General features: G+C 35.3%; 1 protein-coding gene across 14 annotated transcripts; it reads left to right on the top strand.

Moving 5' to 3' along the window:
* The first annotated feature begins 142 nt into the window (after positions 1-142).
* Positions 143-17,475, top strand: LOC142543150 (uncharacterized). Of its 14 annotated transcripts, none has more exons than XM_075650221.1 (8): positions 143-709; positions 810-907; positions 1,337-1,443; positions 1,566-1,621; positions 16,029-16,328; positions 16,424-16,687; positions 16,798-16,902; positions 17,086-17,475. In XM_075650221.1, the coding sequence occupies exons 5-8, from the start codon at positions 16,326-16,328 to the stop codon at positions 17,179-17,181; spliced, it is 468 nt and encodes a 155-aa protein (XP_075506336.1). In that variant the 5' UTR covers positions 143-709; positions 810-907; positions 1,337-1,443; positions 1,566-1,621; positions 16,029-16,325; the 3' UTR covers positions 17,182-17,475. The 14 variants fall into 14 exon arrangements, 8 of the variants coding, with proteins under 8 accessions (XP_075506336.1, XP_075506338.1, XP_075506337.1 ...); XM_075650224.1 differs by having other exon boundaries at positions 546-562; XM_075650223.1 differs by lacking the exon at positions 1,337-1,443.
* Positions 17,476-18,819: the final 1,344 nt, after the last annotated feature.

Below are 18,819 nucleotides of genomic sequence, written 5' to 3'. Positions count from 1 at the left end.
ATAGTATAAAATTTTTAAAAAAAAATCACGGCTAGACGTTAGCAACGCACATTACTACAATATTAATTGCACGCCGTGGATACTATTTTTAACAGCATGCACTTACTGTGCGCCCTTAATAATATTTTATCTGCTAAAAATAACAGCATGCACTTATTGTGCGCCCTCAAGTTTCTCTCTCGCCGTTAACCCCAAATTCCCCAAACCAAAGCCTACTATTCGAATTTGTACTCGAACCCACCATTTTCACCGACTAATCGTCGTCACTCACCGAAGAAAGCAACAAATCGGTCATAGATTTGAGTAGCTCTCGAAATAATCTTAATTTTGGTACCCATTTCGCAAGGAAAAATCGCGATCCCGAGGGAACAAATCGGTCCTCCCTTCGCGCACGGCGTTCCTTCCTCTGTCACCGTTGGTTCACCTTGTCGGAAAATACAAAATAAAGTCGTGGGAAGCTTGATTCGAACTTGAAAAGCGCTAGTGGAGGCACTTTGAACCCTGCTAAACATCTTGGGGGGGGGGGGGGGGGGGGGTATGCTGTTGCGGCCATGGTTTCAAGGTCAGAAGCTGTAATCTGTCTTAGCATGAGTGCTGTTGTGAGGTAGTGAATTTTGTGTGTGAATGTGATGGGAGAATAGATACCATGTGTACTGCCCAATAAATTTTTGAATTGAAGAATATCTTATGTTGACTTCGGTGTTGTGAGGTATATCTCAGTACTGAATGAGCATCCTCAGATTACTTGTTGTGAGGTATATCTTATGTTTACTTCGGTGTAACTCAGTTATCTTTTTATTGTTAAACAGACCTTCGTGTCCTGAATGAGCATCCTCAGATTCAATCCTTTTCTGCATTCAATAGCATTTTCAACCATACTGGATTATTTGGAATTCAATGCTCCATGGTATTTTGTTGACTGTTTTCTGCAGTCCTTCAAGGGAATGAAGTGATTGTTTATAAAATTTCATTTTTCTGTCTAAGTTATTATGATACATCGACTTGAGTTAAATTGTGAACGAGTCAGCCCAGACTCTTGACATTCACCTGCCCCTCTGAAACTGAGGGCCCGAACAGATATTCATCAGTACTAGTTTCAATGTTTTAAATTTGTTGGTGGTGAATTGTTCAACGATCTGAATAGCTAGTAAAAAAATTAAGCCTACAACAGCTTGCTTCTTTTTTAACTTTCACAAATCATCCAAGTGACCAAGTGTTTGAGCGGTTAAGCACTGCCGACTGCGGGCAGATAATGGAAAGATGAGCATTTTTTGCTTGTATGATGGTACATTTTCAGTTCTTTCTATTAACTCTATTGTGTTGGTGGAGCTTCCAGCCTCATATAGTCATAAAGAATTCCACAAATGCATCTCCATCCCTCGCTTGGTTAAGAGATATGCAGCTGTCACCTTCAATTAAAAGAGGCGCGGACATATCAGCACTGTAAATATAGTAGTCCCTTTCAACATGAATTAACAAAACTGCTATTTTTAATCTTTCAGTGCATGGAATAGATTGTTGACTAGTGAGAAATGAGATTTTTTTGATTTTGTTTTCTTTTTCAGAGATTCTAGATTGAAGGTATAGGGTTATTGTGGAGCCCAAACAGATCCAACAACAGGTATGTCTGATTATTTCCTCAACTGGAGATATTAAATAAAATCAAACGATTTGATCCTTTTCCTTTGTGTTCTTCTATTCTAATTTATAATTGAAACATGGGGAGGCACACGATATCTATAATAATATATTATTCAAATTTATTATTTATCCATCAAATATCACATATCCCACCGCAAGTTATTTCGTTTCTATCAAATTAATATAATCTATAATTTACCATATATTATTACTAAATATTAAATTTTGTGATAATTATTAAAACAATACTTTATATATTGAATTATATACGCGCAATGCAAAAGTTAATTAACTTAGTTTTCATTAAGAGTATGCAGTCCTCCAATAAATAAATAAATATATATTTGTGTGTGTGTGTGTGTAAAAATGTTTTTTATTTGTTTAAAATATAATGATGTATGAATAAGTTTTTTGTATTTAAGTTTTTTTAATTTATTATGTGGTGTTCTGTTATAAAAATGTTGGGAAAATTTTGGGAAAGAAAAGTTGGGATAACATCTGACACCTAAGTAATTATATCATATAAATTAAATTATCATCGTGTATATATGTGTGTGTGTGTATTGATAAAATCTCATAATTATTTCTTACAATTGAAAAAGGTTTGTTTACGAGATGGATAAGGAATGGATGCATCTGTCTTCTAGGCTTGTACCCGAGTATGAAGAAGGGGTTAAAAAATTTATAGCACAAGCTAGGAACTATGCAAAAACACGTGAAGTAATCTTATGTCCTTGCAAGCGTTGTAAAAATAAGAAGTATATGAAATTTGACCAAGTTTACGACCACTTAATTATTAAGGGGTTCGATCCTTCTTACACTATTTGGGTCTTCCATGATGAAACTTATAATTCACAATCTCAAGCTGAAGGTAGTTCATGAGGATTTCAAAAAGAGGATGAAAGTAGAGAGGCATATCACTTATATAAGGATGTTTTTTTGCCGGAAGAAGAGGTTGGACACACTATATCTGAGGCAAAGGATTATGAGTTTGATGATTTATTAAAAGATGCGGAAACTCCTCTCTTCCTTGGTTGTACATCTTACACAAAGTTGTCGGCAGTCGTCACACTATTCAATTACAAGTCTACTAATGGTCACACAGACAATAGTTTCAATGAGCTCCTTAAGATTTTAGGTGACATGCTTCCAGAAAACAACACACTTTCAGAAACTGTTTACACGATGAGAAAGTTGTTGAAACCATTTGATTTAGGATATGAGAAGATTCATGTTTGCCCAAATGATTGTTGTCTATTTAGAAAAGAGCTTCAAGATCTGGACTCGTGTCCAAAGTGTGGATCCTCAAGATGGAAGATGTAACGCCTCGAAAATTCAAAGGTCCACGCGAACCACATGCATGCAATTATTAAATTCATTGTGTATTTTAATTAATTGTTTTAATTGCATAAATTAATTATGTGGTGCATTTTGACATGTTTAAAATATATTTTTCTACATTGTTGCATTAAAATGTATTTTTAAAAGGTTATTCGAGTTGCGATCGAGGAACGGAGACCGATGACTGAAAAATAGAAAACGTTTTTATTAAACAATTGTTTTTAATTATTTAAAATAAGGTGATGCTTTTTATTATTTTTGAAAATATGAGGTTTTGAGGTGATTTTATACGTCGGGACGTAAATTTTTATCGGTGTTGGTTTTTCAACAAAAATACGAACTTTTTGGTAACTCATTTATTAAATTCACAAACTTATTTTAACCAAAACTATTTTAATATTTTAATTAAATCTTAATTAAGACTAATGGGCCTAAATTGTTGGCTTAATAGGCCTAAAGCCTTATTAATGTTTAATTAGTATATATTATACTTAAAACCCTCCCCAAACCCCACACATCTTCACGCCTACTTTCTGACTTCTCTCAACACAATACACGACACACACACAAGGATTTCAAGGAAGAAAGTTTTCAAATATTGCAAGGAAAATCAAGCCAAGGTCGTTCGTCGCCGTTCTTCGCTATCGTCAACGAATAATCGTGCATAAAATACGCAAAGGTACGCCATATTTCTTTCTTTAAAACATCTATCACATCATAATATTTATTTGATCAGGATTTGAAAGAAAACATTACACACAATTGAAATTTCGTAACTATGTGCATATAGGTTTCAAACTTGTGTTATTTGATTCCAAAATCATGTTTTATTGTTGTGGAAAGGGCTGCCATGAATTAGGATGTTAAGGGGCAAGTTTTACACAAGTTTAGAGGCCTTAAAACACACTAAAAACGCTGCAAACATAAGAAAAATAAAGCTGTAGCCGTAGGATAGGAAAACCAAAGAACAACCGTGAGTTTGTGTTTGTTTTTCAGGTCAAGAAACTCGGTTCGGTGCATGGAACTTGGGGGTTGGGACCAAGGCATGGCTAGGGTCTGTTATGGGTCGAGGGAAGAGTCCTAGCCACGCTAGGACTCGAGACCAAGGGTAGGGGAGGAGTCCTAGTAAGCTAGGACTCCACCCGAGAATGGTGATCAAGGTGTGCGCAGGTTGGCAGCTGGTGCAGTGCAGAAAAGGCTCGGCCTGGGGGTCTGGGCAGGGGCTACGGAAGGTTCTAAGGGTCCTAAGAGAATGCCTGAGGAGCTGGTTCAGGGGTTGGCTCGTTGGGTAGGTGGCTGGCTAACAGAAACGTGAGGGTTGCATCATAAGAGTCACGCACAGCTTGCTGCCTTCTTCAGGTGGCTCGTGCGCGGGGTCCAGGGGCTGGGTCGGTCTGGGCATGGTCTGGGCGTGGTCCAGGGAAGGTTAGGGTCGTGTGGACTCGGTGGTGGCTCGTCTGGGAGAGTCCTAGTTGGGTTAGGAGTCCTAGACATACAAGGAAGCACACACACAACACATGCAGGTTTTTGGGCCAAGTTTTAGAAGTGTTTTGGGCTGGCCAAGGCTGGTTTTCCAGGCTGGGCTTGCACAGTAGGGTCCCTAGATAGGTTGGCTAAGTTTTGGCTCAGGGTAGCTCGGGCGTGGCTCGGGTAAATTAGGAGATGGCTCGGTGTGTTCAATAAGGTGTCAAAAACGAAAATAATAAAGCTAAAATTGAATCCAAGGGTCCACGGGTGTGGCTCATGACTTGGAAGGGTAGAATAAATCATAAAAAAGTTATGTTAAAAATTTGGGATCAAAATAACGAGTTTTGGATTTATTCGGGATTTAATCGCCGCACAAAACTTTAATTAACGAATTAATTGAAAGCGTAGTTTTAAGCTTTATAAAATTATGAAAAATTAGGTTTAAGCTTAAATAATTATTATAAGTCTAATTTTTCAATTTGGGAATTTTATATTAAGGTTTGGTTTAATTCGGGATTAAAACGCATTAATACGTCACATTTAAAGATTTATTTAAAAGTCATCGAATTAAGCTAAATAAAAATATGAGAAAATCATGTAGGCTTAAATAATTATTTGGGACATGTTAGAGTCAATGAAATTAAGAAAATGTCAAAAAACGAGAAATTTTACGTCCAGGGGTAAAACGGTCTTTTTACACCTAAAAATTAGTAAATGTCATGGCAGTTTCCTGAATACTGTTTTGTGTGCTAATATGATTATATTCAATGATTACGAATGTTTATATGTTAATATGTCAATTTTAAATGTTTATGGATTTTTAAGATAATATGTTTAATATTTTATGATTTAATATGTTAAAAAGTTTATTTTAAATGTTTATGATTTAAATATTTATTTTAAACGTTTATGATGTTAAAATGTTTATTTTAAAATATTTATGGATTTTTATGATTTAATCTTGACATTTAAAAGATATGTTGCATGCTTGGTTTCGAAATAAAAATGATATTATGCATGTTTTTATTTAGTGATGAAAACATGTTGAAGGACGTGAAGAGATTGTGTGTAAGGCCCGAGAATTTGGATTACCGTAATCTGAAATGATTGGGGATAATCGATGTGATTATAGACGGAATGGATTAGACCGAAAAGACGGAGGAAAACACGGAATATGTGCGAGGACAGAACACCTCGCGCATATGCGCGACAAGGAGCCGCGCATATGTGCGTGGATGGCAGAAGACCTCGCGCATATGCGCGAGCTGTGCACAAGGTGAAATTCGGGTTCCGAAGGCTGGGCGCACATGCGCGACCTAAAGACGCGCACATGCGCGAAATGTCCAGAGAAGTTGGCGCCTATGCGCCGATTGGGGCGCGCATATGCGCGAGTGCTGAATGCGGAGATAGTAGGTCTCGCGCATATGCGCGGAGGTGAGGCGCGCATATGCGCGAGCTGCCGAGACACAAGCGCCGAGACTCGAAGGTCTCGCGCATATGCGCCGACGGTGGTCGCGCATATGCGCGAGACGTGTTGCGTGAAGAAGTGGCCATTTGTCCCTTGAACATGCAGGATATATATATATATACACATATGAACATTTCATTTCTTCAGAATGAAAAAGGAAGAGAAACGAGCTGCCGAGGAAAGCTCAAGTTCTAATTTACGATCTGGTCATCTGATTTGAAATCTGACTTCAGTACCGAGTTCCTATCGACGCAGGCTACAACTGGACGTAAGTTTTGTTACGTTTAGATGTGATTTGAAATTATGATATTGTCAGAATTGAATATGAATCATATATGGTGTTTCTGATATAGTAGACATTGTATAATTGAAGTCAGATTGAAGAACAGACTGTGTATGTAATTGTTGTGATTTTCGGAGTTAATTTGATTGAGATTCGATATCAGAGTTGTATTGTTATTCAGATTATGAGTTATACTGATACTGATGATGAGTTCTCGTATTATATCTGTGATGTTGAGATTGACGGGGATATCGAGACTGTATTGTTATACCGTCGAAACATCAGTAAATCGATATTGATCAGATTCAATAGTGATTTCGATTATATCATGATATCGTCGATATGGATTAGATTGTATCTTGATTCGATATTGATCAGATTATGTTTGATTTGAGTATTGATCAGAATAGATTTTGAATTGAGTTGTATATTGAGATTGTGCCTATGCGATATTGTATTTCAGATTGATATGGACAGATTTGACTTCGAGACTTCGACTTCGTCAGACCGCGAAGACAAATGTATAAATTTATGTTAATGTGGGATTGCACAACTCGAGTCCGATTGACTTGAGTTTTCCAAAATCACATACTTTACTTTATTGCATCGATATTTGCAATTGTATGAGGTTGATACCTTTGATTTATTGATTTATGTACTGAGTCATTAAGCAGATACGCCTAATTGTGAATGAGTAATCTTGTGACAGTAGTGCCGGATAGTGATGGAATCGTCACCGGCACATTGCACATTGTCACAGGATAGGATATTGGTGAAAATGCCAAAGTCTGTGACGGTTAGGTCAAGACACCGGACGTTTGGCTATATCGGAGTGGATAGAATTGGAGTTTCTTCTATTACTGGTGTTCGATATGGAAAGAGCCAAAGTCCGTGAATAAAAACATACCACCACCCCGATCGGGAGTGTAGGTGGGTGTATGTTCTTATTCCGATCGGGATCCCTAGATTAGGACTGAGTCGAGTCTGAGTCTGAGAATCACGGAGAGTGATTCATTGCTTGTTTTGGAATTATGTTCCTGATGATGGTATATGTTTAGAATATAATTTATTCTTGATATTGATTCATGTTTAGGATTATAATACATGTTATGAATATTTGATTCATGTTCGGATTTTGATACATGTTATGAATGTTTATTTCATGCTTTTATATTGTTTATATGAAAGGCATGTATACATGATTTATACTGAGAATGTAATTCTCACCGGAGTTATCCGGCTGTTGTCTTGTTTGTATGTGTGCATGACAACAGGTGGGACAGGATCAGGGTCAAGAAGAGAACGAGGTTGGACTAGATAGCGTGGAGATCCGGGCTCAGAAATAAATTAGGAGTCATCACTGATATGTAGTTGAACCTAGTTGGATTATTTTAGACAATATAGGACTTGTATTTTTATATTTAATATGTAATTCAGATTGATTTACATAACGTTTCCGCTTTGTATTTTAAAAAAAAAATTTAGATCCTGTTTATTATAATTGAGTAATTAGTCCCAAAGATGATTAAGAACTTGATAAGCGTCCGGGTCTCCACATTGTGACTACTACATGTTGGAAATATCGTGAGGGTTATGGTCCCAGTGGGAGCCCGACGATCGTGTTTTCTTGGATACGGATACGAATACGAATACGTTATACGAGTACGAATATGTTAATACGTTGGCCAAGGCCCAATTGACGAGTGAGAGTGTCGCTGGTGTCCCCATCGCCTTACATGTAGATGGATCCATCGCCCAATACGATCAAGAATACGAGTCACAATCACGATCTGAATTCAACAAACACGAACATGGACACGAATATGAATATGAATATGGACACGAATATGAATATGGATATGAATATGTTTATATGATATGTTTATGTTTGTATGAAAATGTTTATGTTTAAAGTTCATGCATCATTATGAAAATATTTTATTTAAAATTTATGCATCATGAAAATGTTTACGAAAATGTGATGTTTTAAGTATATGCATCTTCATAAGTACAAGTATTTTTCACTGTTATATGTTAACTGTATTACGTATTACTTGTTATCAAGGATATGACGTGTTGAGTCTTTAGACTCATTAGGTGTGATTGATACATGTGATTTTGATGTTAATGTTTTTGGAGGTCTTGATGGTTGATCTGACTGGACTGAAGGTGCACATAACCCGAGGATCGACGCTAGTTTTCCGCACTAGTTATGATTCATTATTTTAAGTTATGTTAAAGATATTTTTACGACGTTTTATTTATGAGTGGTTTTTGAGAGGTTATAGTATGAGCTATACTTTTCAAATAATGTTTTTTGGTTGATAAAATAATTGGTTGTTTTACTTTTAAAATGGTTTCAAAATATTTTATGATTCGGCCGAATGCTATGTGAGGTTTGAAAAAAAAAAATATTTCGAGTACTTTTTAAGTAAACGAATAAGCAGACGTTTCAGTTGGTATCAGAGCAAAGGTCCTGTAAAGGGTTGTACCACCATCAGCGCCAGAAAGATCAGTCGTCAAGCCTCAATTTGTAAGTTTTACATGCTTTATATGATTTTATATTGTTACCTGCATAAGTACATGGCTTATATGTTCACGTCACATGTTTAATAGCATTATGATGATAAATGTTTTATATGCTCTAGAATTTTTATACGTGATACGACATGAATAAGAAATTATTTGATTTCAATGCATGTTGGCTTCGTGGTGGAATTGGACTATGTTGATTTTTGGGTTTTAATATTGACGTTCTACTTTTTGAGCTATAGGTTAATCATGAATATTATGAATGCTTTATGGGACACGTAGATTTTCTAAGAAAGTATTTATGATTCATAGTTACTAGTTGAATTAATTTTTGGGAATTACTTATAAGAGATAATGATTTGAGGATTTGCAACGACTTTGAGAATAAGAAAATGTATAAATTGAGATTTTAAGTTTTGATGAAAGGTAAAAATGGGATTATAGGAATTGATTTTGGGATAAATAAGTTTATATTATCAAAATTTATGTTATGAGAAACCCGTAGAGGAGAATTAAGAATGTCAAGAACTTATGGGTTAATCGTAGGATTTTGAAATTAAGGACCAATTAGGATAATTTTTGAGGAAATTAAGAATTTATTTTGCAAATATTAAGGAATTTGAGGAATAGTTTAGCAATAAGCGAAAATTGAATGGGTTAAATGATAAGAATTTTCAATGATTTAGACTTGTAAGAATATTCAGAACCTTGCGATATCTTGGTTTTAGTATTATAAGAAATTTTAATCAAGGATTTTTAAGGATGAATCGATACTAAGCTTGAAAATCTAAGCGTTAGCGGATGCTTTTGGGATTTTAATATTGAAATTTGATAAGTTGATGAATATTTTGGGCATAAAATAAGAAAGTAATAGACGATAAGTATGGTCATCCATCTTTTGATATTGTGAATTATAAGAAAAATTGAAATTTCGAGAGTATAATAGTAATAACACTAAGTCATTATGGGTCTTTTTTAGTTGCAATTCGAAAATAAGGATTTAGAAGGTAAAACCAATTGGGATCAAGGAGACGTAAGGACCTTCTAGAATGTAAGTTTGATCAGAGTAGCGCAGCAGAAGCGTGGATTTTGGGATACTAGTACTAAATCTAAACTTTGAGTTATTTAGGATAAGTGAATTTCGAGGACGAAATTCAATTTAAGGGGAGAAGATTGTAACGTCTCGAAAATTCAAAGGTCCACGCGAACCACATACATGCAATTATTAAATTCCTTGTGTATTTTAATTAATTGTTTAATTGCAAAAATTAATTATGTGGTGCATTTTGACATGTTTAAATTATATTTTTCTACATTGTTACATTAAAATGTATTTTTAAAAGGTTATTCGAGTTGCGATCGAGGAACGGAGACCGAGGGCTGAAAAATAGAAAACGTTTTTATTAAACAATTGTTTTTAATTATTTAAAATAAGGGTGATGCTTTTTATTATTTTTGAAAATATGGGGTTTTGAGGTGATTTTATACGCCGGGACGTAAATTTTATTGGTGTTGGTTTTTCAACAAAAATACGAACTTTTTGGTAACCCATTTATTAAATTCACAAACTTATTTTAACCAAAATTATTTTAATATTTTAATTAAATCTTAATTAAGAATAATGAGCCTAAATTGTTGGCTTAATAGGCCTAAAGCCTTGTTAGTGATTTATTAGTATATATTATACTTAAAGCCCTCCCAAAACCCCACACATCTTCACGCCTACTTTCTGAATTCTCTCAACACAATACACGACACACACACAAGGATTTCAAGGAAGAAAGTTTTCAAATATTGCAAGGAAAATCAAGCCAAGGTCGTTCGTCACCGTTCTTCGCTGTCGTCAACGAATAATCGTGAGTAAAATACGCAAAGGCACGCCATATTTCTTTCTTTCAAACATCAATCACATCATAATATTTATTTGATCTAGATTTGAAAGAAAACATGACACACAATTGAAATTTCGTAACTATGTGCATATAGGTTTCAAACTTGTGTTATTTGATTCCAAGATCATGTTTTATTGTTGTGGAAAGGGCTGCCATGAATTAGGATGTTAAGGGGCAAGTTTTACACAAGTTTAGAGGCCTTAAAACACACTAAAAACGCTGCAAACATAAGAAGAATAAAGCTGGAGCCGTAGGATAGGAAAACCAAAGAACAACCGCGAGTTTGTGTTTGTTTTTCAAGTCAAGAAACTCGGTTCGGTGCATGGAACTTGGGGGTTGGGACCAGGGCATGGCTAGGGTCTGTTATGGGTCGAGGGAAGAGTCCTAACCACGCTAGGACTCGAGACCAAGGGTAGGGGAGGAGTCCTAGCAAGCTAGGACTCCACCCGAGAATGGTGATCAAGGTGTGCGCAGGTTGGCAGCTGGTGCAGTGCAGAAGAGGCTCGGCCTGGGGGTCTGGGCAAGGGCTAGGTTAGGTCCTAAGGGTCCTAAGAGGGTGCCTGAGGAGCTGGTTCAGGGGTTGGCTCGTTGGGTAGGTGGCTAACAACAGAAACGTGACGCACAGGTTGCTACCTTCTTCAAGTGGCTCGTGCGCGGGATCCAGGGGTTGGGTCGGTCTGGGCGTGGTCCAGGGAAGGTTAGGGTCGTGTGGGCTCGGTGGTGGCTCGGCTGGGAGAGTTCTAGTTGGGTTAGGAGTCCTAGACATACAAGGAAGCACACACACAACACATGCAGGTTTTTGGGCGATGTTTCTGAAGTGTTTTGGGCGGGCCAAGGCTGATTTTTCTGGCTGGGCTTGCACAGTAAGGTCCCTAGATGCGTTGGCTAAGTTTTGGCTCAAGGTGGCTCGGGCGTGGCTCGTGTAAATTAGAAGATGGCTCGGTGTGTTCAATAAGATGTCAAAAACTAAAATAATAAAGCTAAAATTGAATCCAAGGGTCCACGGGTGTGGCTCATGACTTGGAAGGGTAGAATAAATCATAAAAAGGTTATGTTAAATATTTGGGATCAAAATAACGAGTTTTGGATTTATTCGGAATTTAATCGCCGCACGAAACGTTAATTAACGAATTAATTGAAAGCGTAGTTTTAAGCTTTATAAAATTATGAAAAATTAGGTTTAAGCTTAAATAATTATTATAAGTGTAAGTTTTCAATTTGAGAATTTTATATTAAGGTTTGGTTTAATTCGGGATTAAAACGCATTAATACGTAACATTTAAAGATTTATTTAAAAGTCATCGAATTAAGCTAAACAAAAATATGAAAAAATTCATGTAGGCTTAAATAATTATTTGGAACATGTTAGAGTCAATGAAATTAAGAAAATGCAAAAAAAGAGGAATTTTATGTCCATGGGTAAAACGATCTTTTTATACCTAAAAATTAGTAAATGTCATGGCAGTTTTTCTGTATGCTGTTTTATGTGCTAATATGATTATTTTCAATGATTATGAATGTTTATATGTTAATATGTAAATTTTAAATGCTTATGGATTTTTAAGATAATATGTTTAATATTTTATGATTTAATATGTTAAAAAGTTTATTTTAAATGTTTATGATTTAAATATTTATTTTAAACGTTTATGATGTTAAAATGTTTATTTTAAAATGTTTATGGATTTTTATGATTTAATCTTGATATTTAAAAGATATGTTGCATGCTTGGTTTCAAAATAAAAATGATATTATGCATGTTTTTATTAAGTGATGATAACATGTTGAAGGACGTGAAGAGATTGTGACTACTACATGTTGGAAATATCGTGAGGGTTATGGTCCCAGTGGGAGCCCGACGATCGTATTTCCTTGGATACGGATACGAATACGAATACGTGATACGAATACGAATATGTTAATACGTTGGCCAAGACCCAGTTGATGGGTGAGAGTGTCGTTGGTGTCCCCGCCGCTCAGTACTGTGGTTATATGTAGATGGATCCATCGCCCAATACGATCAAGAATACGAGTCAAAATGACGATCTGAATTCAACAAACACGAACATGAACATGAATATGAATATGAATATGGACTACGAATATGGATATGGATATGAATATGTTTATGTGATATGTTTATGTTTGTATGAAAATGTTTATGTTTAAAGTTCATGCATCATTATGAAAATGTTTTATTTAAAGTTTATGCATCATGAAAATGTTTACGAAAATGTTATGTTTTAATTTTATGCATCTTCATGAAAATGATATTTTAAGTACAAGTATTTTTCACTGTTATATGTTAACTGTATTACGTATTACTTGTTATCAAGGATATGACGTGTTGAGTCTTTAGATTCACTAGGTGTGATTGATGCAGGTGATTTTGATGTTAATGTTTTTGGAGGTCTTGATGGTTGATCTGACTGGACTGAAGGTGCACATAACCCGAGGACCGACGCTAGTTTTCCGCACTAGTTATGATTCATGATTTTAAGTTATGTTAAAGATATTTTTACGACGTTTTATTTATGAGTGGTTTTTGAGAGGTTATAGTATGAGCTATATTTTTCAAATAATATTTTTGGGTTGATAAAATAATTGGTTGTTTTACTTTTAAAATGGTTTCAAAATATTTTATGATTCGGCCGAATGCTTTGTAAGGTTTGCAAAAAAAAAAAAAAATATTTCTAGTACTTTTTAAGTAAACGAATAACCAGACGTTTCAGAAGATAGACAAAGTCACCACTAAAGTTTGTAAAGGAGTTCCTGAAAAGGTCCTACGGTATTTCCAGTGATACCAAGACTCAAAAGGATGTTTAAATCAAAAGAAAAGGCTGAAGAGTTGATTTAGCACTCCAAACACAAAGTTGATTCAGTAGCTTGGGATACAATAGATCATAAGTGGCCTGATTTTGCATTAGAACCTACAAATCTCCGCCTTGGTCTTAACAGATGGATTCAATCCTTTTGGTGACCTTAGTTCCAGATATAGTTGCTGGCCAGTTATATTGGTCAATTATAACCTTCCTCCATTGTTGTGCATGACAGAGGAAAATCTTATGCTGACATTACTGATTCTAGGTCCGAAGCAATCGGGAAATGATATAGATTTATACTTGGAACCCCTTGTGGAGGATTTGAAGGAGTTGTGGGACACCAGTGTGGAGGCGTATGATGCATTTAGCAAGTCAATGTTCAATCTGAAGGCTATTTTGATGTGGACAATCAATGATTTTCCAGCTTATGGAAACCTAGATGGATGTGCCTCAAAAGGGAAATTCGGTTGCCCAATATGTGGTGAAGACATATGTTCTATGTGGCTTAAGTATAGTAGAAAGTTTGCATACTTAGGCCACAAGAGATTTCTTGCTACTAATCATCCATTTCGTCAGAAAAAGAAGTGGTTTAATGGGAAAAAAGAGAGTGAAGGGAAACCTAGACTTTTGAATGGGTTAGAACTTACCGATGCATTGAAAGATATTGAAAATGACTGGGGTAAAAAGCAAAAGGGTGAGACTGTCAACACTTTGAGGAAAAAGAGGAAGAAACATGATAATTCAAAAGAGGTACAAAAACCAGTTCAAAGGTGGAAGAAAAAGTCAATTTTTTTTCGATTTGCCATATTGGAGTGTAAGTTATTTTGCACTCTATTCATTAACTTTTGCAAATTTTTTTATATTTTTTTCATTTTACAGGAAAATATATCTAATAGGTTATCGAGAATGGAGTCTAACAATTCAGCTAATTCATCACATGATTTGCATGGTAAAGAACCAATGGATGATGAGAAAACAAATAAGAAAAAAAGACGGGGTGCATCAAATTTGAAAATGGTTAGTGGCCAAGACAAGTGTAAAGAGCTGGAGCGTAATGAGTTTGGACAGCCGGTTGGAGATAATTCAGTGAAGTACGCTTCTTTCCTAGGGTGCATGTTAAAAGAATTTGTGCCTTATACATTAGATGGATGGAATGACATAAGCGAAGAAGTGAAGGATACGATGTGGAGCTGTCTTCAGGTAATATATTTAGTTACTTAATTTTTCATTTCCATTTTCATAACAAAATGTAGACATATTTTCTTTTTATTTAATGTACAGCTGACTTACGAAGTTGTGAAAAGAAATCAATTTTTCGAAAGTTGGCTAAATTGTGGCGCGATAGGAAATCCAAATTCAAGATACTTGTACGACAAGCTAATACAAGTCGACTGACTTCATGAGATCTCAATCTTTTGAAGCCTGAATTTATGGACCAAAATCAGTGGGACTTGTTTGTACAGAGGACATTATCACCTAACTTTCAAGTAAGAATGTTTCTGGACTCTTTTATGGTCACATAGTACATTTGCTTTACCTTTCAATTTGTTGGTGTTATTATGGTCACTTAGCTCAAGTCTTTACAATTTCGATGGGTTTTAGTTTATGATTAAGCATTTTTTTTCTCGAAATTAAAGTTTAAGATATTGGTTGGATCTGTTAATTTTTTTTGTTCGAGTGTAATTCTGCCCTTTTTGGTTCGAAGGGTTCGCGATTGAGTTGGTCTTTCTGAGATGAAGGATACATATTTTTTTGGTTGAAAAAATTAATTCAGATTAATGATTTTGGCTCCCTGAATTTGATTGCTCAATTTAAGTTATTCATTTATGTTCTACAAGCATGATTGTCCTCGTGAGTGTATTAAGTATCTGCGGGACAAAACAGAGAAGGCAGCTGTGGCCAACTCACAGGCGTCACAAGGTCGAAAACTTCAAAACATCAACAACTTCTATTAATGGAGCTTCATATAGAAGTGCACAAATAGAAATGATTCGTTGATCGATGATTTAGTAGACCATTAAGATGCTAAATGTTTTCTGCAAAGTTGACCCACTTCAAGTGTTAAGAATTGGATTAGGAGGGTTCAATGCTGCTGTCTTGAACATTAAAGTTCTGATCTGAAGGCATCGTATTATTTGATCATGTATATCAGTGATTCGGCCATCTCAAGCCATAGCAAATGTACATTAGAGTTCTTGAATATTGAGGCTAGTCAAATATTGAAATTTAGAGGCAGCTTGTTGCCTTGTTCAACAGAAACCATTAAGGCATGCCCTGTATAAAAGCCACAACACCAATCACCCATATACTTAGCTGGAAATTTAGAATCGGTTTTATTGGATGCTACCCAACAATTACTTGCAACGAATCACGTATAATTTTTCAGCCACTCTTCTTGATTTCTTATTTTTATAAATTTTTGTTCTCTGTCATTCCCCAAGTGCACAGTGAGTTATGACTTACATTTAGCAAATAATGTAGGCATTTGGTTCATTAATTTTTGGTTGCACAAGCCCATTTATTGTTGGTTTTCTGGTTCTCCTCAACTATATTGTTGATTATGCGATTTTAACTAATCTCAGGAAAAGAGTGAAAGATTTAGAACGATGAGAAAAAAACAAGATCACATTCACACAATGAGCCGGAGCGGTTATGCTCGTTTGACTTACATTATGATAAGTTTTTTTTATGGTTTTTTATAATTTATGTAATTAGTAATGATATATAAATCTTGAATTATGTTCTAACGATTTTGTATATATTTCTATATTAAAGGTGAAGAGAAGCCCGGCAGATACAAAAATTACGAGATCGCAAGTTTGGATTGAAGGTCACAAGAAAAAAAAGGGGAGCCTAGTACTCAAGATGTTGGAGAAAAAATGGTAATAAAATAAATATTTTATTTTTAAAATATTAAACACAATTTTTTCCTTCTCGATTTTATCGCGTTTGCTCATATTTTTTTTTTTTTTTGCAGAAAGAAATACAAGAATGTTCACCTGAATCTCAAAACACAACTAACATTGTGTTTGGCAAGGAAGCTCGGGGTAGAGTGTGCGGAATGGGCTTCGGAGTTACACCATCGAAAGTTGGAGCTTCTGTGAAGCAAAATGGAACTGTTCAACAACTTCAAACTATGGTACAAAGCCTTCAACAACAAATGCAACAAAATCAGCTAGAAATTCAAGAAATGAGGTCCATGTTTTTGCAAAGTATGAATCAACAAAATCAGCAAGAACAAGTTAGTAAGTTAAACAACATATAAAAAATATGTTTGGTATATATATAACTCTTAAATGCTTTTGAATTATCATGACTACATCGCTTGACACGATTTGATTGTAAAATTAGGTTGCTAGTGGTGGCATTGGTAGCGGTATTGGGAATGAAGTTAGTAGTAATGGTGATATCGATGTTGGTGCCAAAAAAAATTGTAATTTTGATCATGTTTCTCAGGTAATTATCTTTAAATTATGTATTTTAAAACCGCAAAATTGTTACAAAAATAGACATGGTTGAATCAATAACTTTTCATTGTTTATTTATAGTCAAATTTGAGTTATGTGAGTCATGGAGATATCCGTGCTAATACTAAATGTAAGCTGCTTCATTGGTGTGCTGATGAATTAGCTGTTGCAGAAGGTCGAAGTGCATCCACAGATCCAAACACAAAAGTGCATCACGTTGTTCTTGGTAGATCGTGTTGGAAAGTTTGGGTTGATAAGGTTTTTGTAGAGAAGGTGAACCTAATTCGACCAAATGATGAAATGCAGTTTCTCGAGGACGCGATAGGAAGCACGGTAGCATGGTTATCTAAATTTTTAGTATTGTGTGATTGATAAATATTCTACTGATTTGCTTGTATTGAGAGTTTAATCATTGTTATATATGTACCGGCTAGTTGTTATAGATTCCGTATCTTGCTTTGGATTTTCAGACTTTCTGTTTTGATATACTGAAAAACAATGACTTTTATGGATTACTAAACTTAAAGTTGCACTAAATTTTTTGTAAAATTTTGGTTTATCGTTTTTGTCCATTCGATTTATTTTTTTAACAAATTTGATTTTCTCGGCTTGCAAAAGAACGATGTAGAATTTGTTTGCATGTTGTGGATATGAATATTAACGGCGTACATTGCACGCTGAAGATAATATTATTCGCAACGTGCGTGCTATCGATAATAGTATCTGCGACGTATAGTATTAACGGCGTGCGAATGCACGCCGCGGATAGTATTTACGGCGTGCGTGTGTACGCCGTGGATAAGCGTTTCCACAGCGCGCTTACGCACGCTGCGGATAAGAGTATCCGCAGCGTGCATACGCACGCCGCGGAAAAAAGTATCCGGTAACAGTATTCGCGACGCTCACCCACACGCCGCGGATAACAGTATTCGCGGCTCGCACCCGCACGCCGTGGATAATCTTGAACTTTCAAAAGCTTGCAACTTTGCAGCGTGCAATGTGCGCCGCGGAAAGCAAATTTGCGCGCTGCGAAAAGCCATTTCTGTTGTACTGATTTATAAGGTGTTTAGATCTGATTTACCTTTGCATATAATGTCGGCTTCAAATATTCCGAGTTTTAAACGAATATATCCCTTCTTGCAAATCCTTACGAATGGATCTTCCTCCTTCTTCGATCATTAAATCAAGTTCACAAACATAAACTTTGGTCCTCGTATAGATCGCATTAGAGATTTAAACGAAGTTTACGATGAGATTGGATTGCCTCAACATAATTTCAGGAATCCAGTGATGTTGCTGCGATGCTGTGGAAGGAAGTGAAAAATTTCTCCTCCAAAAATAGGAGTGGCCGAAATTTGCTCAGTCAGGGGAGAGAGAGAAATTTTGTGGACCAAATTTGTGTGTCAAAAGTTATGTTATTTCATATAAACATAATGAAATATTAATCAATTTTAATTCTTGATCAAATCAAGAATCCTACTGTATACTGTAATTCCATTATTTAAAATTCTGATATATATATATATATATCCATTATTTAACTTCTTACTTAACTATTAATTAATTAATCAATTCTAGACTTCTATAGAATATTCCAAGAGAATTCTGTACATAATAGTCACCACTACTAATAATATTATTATTTAATTAATAGATTCTAAATTTACTAAATAAATAATTGAGAACTCATTATAACTCCAATCAATGATCAGACAGCGCCGATGTATCAAGAATACAAATTTCATTCATATAATGAAAAAGGACACAATTTTCAACTAATCCATTTTTTCAGTTATCAGTTTTGTAAACTCCTTCACTAAAATAGACAGTTCCATTCTCCTTATTTAATTAGTTGTTAAACTAACTTCCACATCTTTCATTATATGTAATCAACTAATAAACTCTT

Source organism: Primulina tabacum, chromosome 4 (genome assembly GCF_025594145.1).
Source record: "Primulina tabacum isolate GXHZ01 chromosome 4, ASM2559414v2, whole genome shotgun sequence".
In the NCBI taxonomy this organism is placed as follows: domain Eukaryota; kingdom Viridiplantae; phylum Streptophyta; class Magnoliopsida; order Lamiales; family Gesneriaceae; genus Primulina; species Primulina tabacum.
This window is presented reverse-complemented; position numbering and strand designations above follow the sequence as displayed.